This window comes from Mizuhopecten yessoensis, unplaced genomic scaffold (genome assembly GCF_002113885.1).
Source record: "Mizuhopecten yessoensis strain PY_sf001 unplaced genomic scaffold, ASM211388v2 scaffold11131, whole genome shotgun sequence".
NCBI classification, from domain to species: Eukaryota; Metazoa; Mollusca; class Bivalvia; order Pectinida; family Pectinidae; genus Mizuhopecten; species Mizuhopecten yessoensis.
This window is the reverse complement of record NW_018408895.1, coordinates 677,123-682,173: the sequence shown is the minus strand read 5'-3', so window position 1 is coordinate 682,173 and position 5,051 is coordinate 677,123. Positions and strand designations below refer to the sequence as shown.

Sequence of the window (5,051 nt, the reverse complement as noted above, 5' to 3'; positions counted from 1 at the left end):
ACCAACAGATAAATCGTTAACTTCCTTGGTCAAAAACGAAACAAAATTGATTCATGTGAGTCTTTCCTGGAATTATTATAAACATCACGTGGTTCAATGTAAGATGTTAACGTAATATATCGACTGGTTGCATGACGTCCAGATATAGAATAACATTGCACAACAACGTGTTCTATTATGTTCAAGAAGTATGAGGTATGACTTCAAAAATAAAACGTAACTCCCCAGTCCCGAATTAGCCACGCATACAGACACATACTGGTATATAGTTGCTATGATAGGGATAAACACGCCAGTCCTCAACATAGACATCGCCGGTAAACTTGTTAACACAGTTCCATACGGCTAGAAAATGGACAACTATACCCTGAACTGTTACTGTGATCAAAGGGTATTGATGAAACGAGATGAAACTAAAAGGAACGTGGCGAAAGTGCTTCCTCTTGTTTATGATATACTGAGATACGTTAATTCCCGGGACAGACGCTTCCTGATACAACCCCTTAGAGTGGGCAGTTATGACACGCATTNCTTCGCCAAATTTGTTTAGCTTTTTTAGTGATTATTTTTCGCAATCGATCTTTTCTCAAATTGTATTTTTTTTTAAACCAAATGGGTACGCCTTTCAATCTAGAACACGATGTTTGGATAAATTCAGTAAAACGAAACCAAAAGTTCATGTGGGTCTCTCCTGGAAGTACTATAAACATCACGTGGTTCAATGTAAGATATAAACGTTAATATATCGACTGATTGCACGGTGTCCATATATAGAATTACATTGCACAACAACAACAACATGTGATGTAATGTTCTAGAAGTATGAGGTATGACTTCAAAAATAAAACGTAACTCCCAAGTCCCGAATTAGCCACGCATACAGACACATACTGGTATATATATGCTATGATAGGGATAAACACGCCAGTCCTCAACATAGACATCGCCAGTAAACTTGTTAACAAAGTTCCATACGGCTAGAAAATGGACAACAATACCCTGAACAGGTACTGTGATAAAAAAGTATTGATGAAAGGAGATGAAACTAAAAGGAGCGTTGCGAAAGTGCTTCCTCTTGTGGATGAGATTTTGAGATACGTTAATTCCCGGGACAGACGCTTCCTGATACAGCCCCTCAAGGTAGGCAGTTATAACACTCACCTGAAGGTGAAAAAAGCGGATGAATTTGACTACAACGTCATCGTTGATGTCGGTAAACTGGTCTGGGCACCTGGGAAAACAAGATACTATGGATTTAACAACACTGGGGATAAAGTGGTGGAGAAAAAAGGATACGCGTTACCGGATCCCCCGGTTGGTCAGTCTTTTACTAAAATTGGATACTTGAAGAAGCAATGGGAGGCTGACGGACTTAACGACGGAGTTGCTAGTATGACATTCGATGATGACATAGTTCCAATCAAGGTAAAGAGGTGGTTCAAGTCACTTGTTGGCGAGGCAGTTAATCAGCCAAAATTCAGAAACCTGATAACAACAGACAGGATATCGAGTTCTCCTGCTACTACCCTGTCTGTGAAATTCCCGGACATTCACTACCCAATCAGCATTGATCTTTGCCCTATGATCGAATCTCAGCTGGAGTTTAAACCCGAATTTCACTGGCCTAGATCGAACAGTACCTGGCCTTCGCAGCAAAAGAGGTCAGCCATAAGAAAAGTAGGTGTGAATGAAATTGCAAAAGAACCATTCTACTGGACACTTTCTTTCGCCGCATGTGAAAAGGAACTTCTGGATGGAATTGACATTAAAGGAACATGTAGAAAGAAAAGTCAACGGATCATGAAGCGACTGAAAGAAGACGTATGGTGTCCACCAGGTTCGAAGTCAGAATTGACATCATACCACCTAAAGAACGTGCTGTTCTGGGAGTGTGAGGATCATCCCTTTGACACCGAATGGCAGCAGGAACTCCTGGCGGCTCGCGTGAAGTCAATGACGTATCGTCTGCTCGGCTATATCCAGAGGGGCATTCTCCCGTTGTACTTTCATGACGGGGTCAATCTGTTTTCCAGCAAAGATAAGGTTGTACTCCAAAAGGTAGCAAATAACATCCAGGCATTTCTTGATCAGCCAAAACCATATCTGTCTGAGTAATGTTGGCAGTTGTTGTTTGATATGTAACAAGTATTTTTTTAAATAGTGTTCACATCTTTATAGAGCAGCAAAGTAATTCAGTTTCATGATAGTTAATATAAGCATAAGTTAAAGTATTAGCTTAATCATTATATCGTAGTTCGCTGGGACAAGAGTTCATTCGGTATACATGTAAAGTAAACTTTAACAAGGAACATGTATAGATAATGATGTACATGTAAGATACAATGTAATCGATGTACATATTTTAAAGTTTTAGTGTTGCTGTTATTTTAAATAAGATAACTAGTTGTAAAATATAACGGTCATTATGTAAGATACAGTGAAATTCAATGTACATATTTTAAATTTTTGGTATTTATTTTTTGCTGCTATTACAAATAAGATAACTAGTTATAAAATATAGCAGTCAAAATACCAGTAATGTAAATGTACTTTTCTTAAGCATTGGTTATTGTTTATATTTTATTGTACATGGTATTATTGATAGGAAAACATTTGAATAAATATTGGGTTTTTTTAAGATAACGAATTGCTTATTTTGTTCCGTTATGGTTTTTCATTCAGAGTAGTCTACCCTTTTGTTGATCGTTGATGTGTGACCATGATAATATTGTGTCCAAACTATGAGAAGATAAGAGAAATTAGTATCAACAACAAGTTTGTAAAGATAAATGCGTAAAATTTGAAAGTAAAGCATTGTTTAAATTAAAAGCATCACAACATGTTGACTATTAAAATAACCATTAAGTGACCCAATCACCTGTAAATACGATCGTCAAATAAAAATATTCAGAAAGAATGGATGGGTATTCAATATAAAGATTTCACTATTTTAACAGAAACGGCTGTTTCAAAATATGACGGTCTTTGAACTGTTCTTTTCATCATGAAAAACACTATTTGAACGAAACTTAAACTTGTTAGTGACATTGAACTCCATTAAGAGTGTAATAGGACAATAAAATTAAGTATGTAAAATCAAACATAACAGATTTCATGAAATACTTCATATAGATGTAAACCCAAGCGCATGAGAGGAAAACTTTACAATTATATCATATATGACGTCCATTTTTTCACATAGTTTGTTAGTGAGCTGACTGTTGTTGTCATAAGGGATGAAGCGGAATCTGAAGTGTTTTACTGTTTACTTCATGGTGACAAATGAGAAGAATGTATTTCAATTCCTCGTGTTGATGAGACTGAAAACGGATGTTATTCTAGACAAAAAGGAAAAAAGCAAGATCTGTATAAAGCCTAGGAACATTTATTTATGTTTCATCGCAAGTATCGATGACTATTGCTGTCGACTTGAAATAAGATGCTATTTCACCGATTTTTAATTTTAAAATTACTGAATGGCAGAGTTAAATTCGTGACTGTAAAGACAATTGAAATGCAATGTCGGAGTTTTTAGATTATAAATAAACTAGTGCCCAAAATATCTCCACAATATCTTTGGAGTATACAATAAGGTATTTCTGGTTTTAGATGATGGTTGTTTGGTTTTTATGTGAAAGACGGTTTTCGAAAAGGTGCCTCAATTTTCAAATTATCTAGTGATTATTATTTCTAAATCAAAAAAAGGTTCAAACTATTCAATTTCCCAACCAAGTTGGCATATGTTCCCATCTAGAACACGGTACATTGTATATATTCAGTATAACGAAACCAAAAGTTGAATCGTGTCGGACTTACGTGGAAGCACTATAAACATCACGTGGTTCAATGTTAAATGTCAACGTAAAAATATCGACCGATTGCACGATGTCCAGGTATAGAATCACATTGCACAACAACGTGTTCTATTATGTTCAAGAAGTATGAGATATGACTTCAAAAATAAAACGTAACTCCCCATTCCAAAATTAGCCACACATACACACCAACGTGTACTGATAAGTACACACACGCCAGTCCTTGACATACATATCGCTGTAACCTTATTAATAATCTTCGCAAATTGGTTTTGGTAATGCAATATTGTACATGCTATCATGAATTACAAAACATTTTAATATGTAAGATGTGTTTTAAGATAACTCCTTATTTTACTTCCATTTTATATCCAGCGCGTTTATATACATGCATATTCCTTTACCTGTCTACATTTTTGGTTAATCTGCCATCGTGGACGAGTATTACAGTGAGTTGTATTGTGACACTGTCAACGCAATGGTGGAATACTTCGAATCTTAACACGAACATACCTCGTACCAAACGGTATGGACGCCTTAGCTCTCCTATAGTTCTCCTACAAAGACAGCTTTCTTTCCAAGAAAAACTAACGGCAGAATAATTATTTGGTTGTAAAATATTTTAGAGAATATTTTGTGAAAAGCACAACAGGGCCACAATGAAATACAATGAGGACGATATTGTGAGAATGGTTGTGTCATGGTTCATGACAATATCCTGAGTTAAGTGGCAAGCTGTGCGCCTTTTCGGGCCGATTTTTTATCAGGTCTCGTAACAAAAATTTAGCCAGGTTCTTCAACTTCACATTCAGATATATTGACGATGTGCTGTCTTTAAATAAAATTTGTTGACCACATAAATACCATTGAGCTTTAAATCAAGGTCATTACAGACTCTTCAAAGTCAGCTTCTTTCTTCGATGTTTACTTACAATTTGCCAAACAGGGGCTGTTAATTTTTAAGCTATATGATAAGCAGGATGACACAGTCTTTCCCCCTGCACCCCTACTTTGTTCACATGTCACAGTTCATTCGGTATTCCAGAACTTGCTCCTAATTATATCATGACTTCTATTAGTGATGTCGATTGCTGACGGACAAACATCCGACACAGGATTTCCAACGACGCGTGTTAACGAAGGCTACGGAACAGCTATATGGTCGTCATCATGGTCTCATTGGGAAATTTGCTTATTCTTTTTTTTATGTGATGTGAAGGTCAACTTTCTTTAAGC

General features: G+C 36.3%; 1 protein-coding gene across 1 annotated transcript; it reads left to right on the top strand.

Annotated features, from left to right (window-relative positions):
* The first annotated feature begins 239 nt into the window (after nt 1-239).
* LOC110466337 (protein mab-21-like 3) lies at nt 240-2,152 on the top strand. Its single transcript, XM_021522778.1, has 2 exons — nt 240-530; nt 1,163-2,152. The coding sequence occupies exons 1-2, from the start codon at nt 353-355 to the stop codon at nt 2,113-2,115; spliced, it is 1,131 nt and encodes a 376-aa protein (XP_021378453.1). The 5' UTR covers nt 240-352; the 3' UTR covers nt 2,116-2,152.
* Nucleotides 2,153-5,051: the final 2,899 nt, after the last annotated feature.

Excerpts from the sequence above, each read along its gene's own strand:
- LOC110466337 (XM_021522778.1), top strand. The coding sequence starts at position 353 with ATGGACAACTATACCCTGAACTGTTACTGTGATCAAAGGGTATTGATG.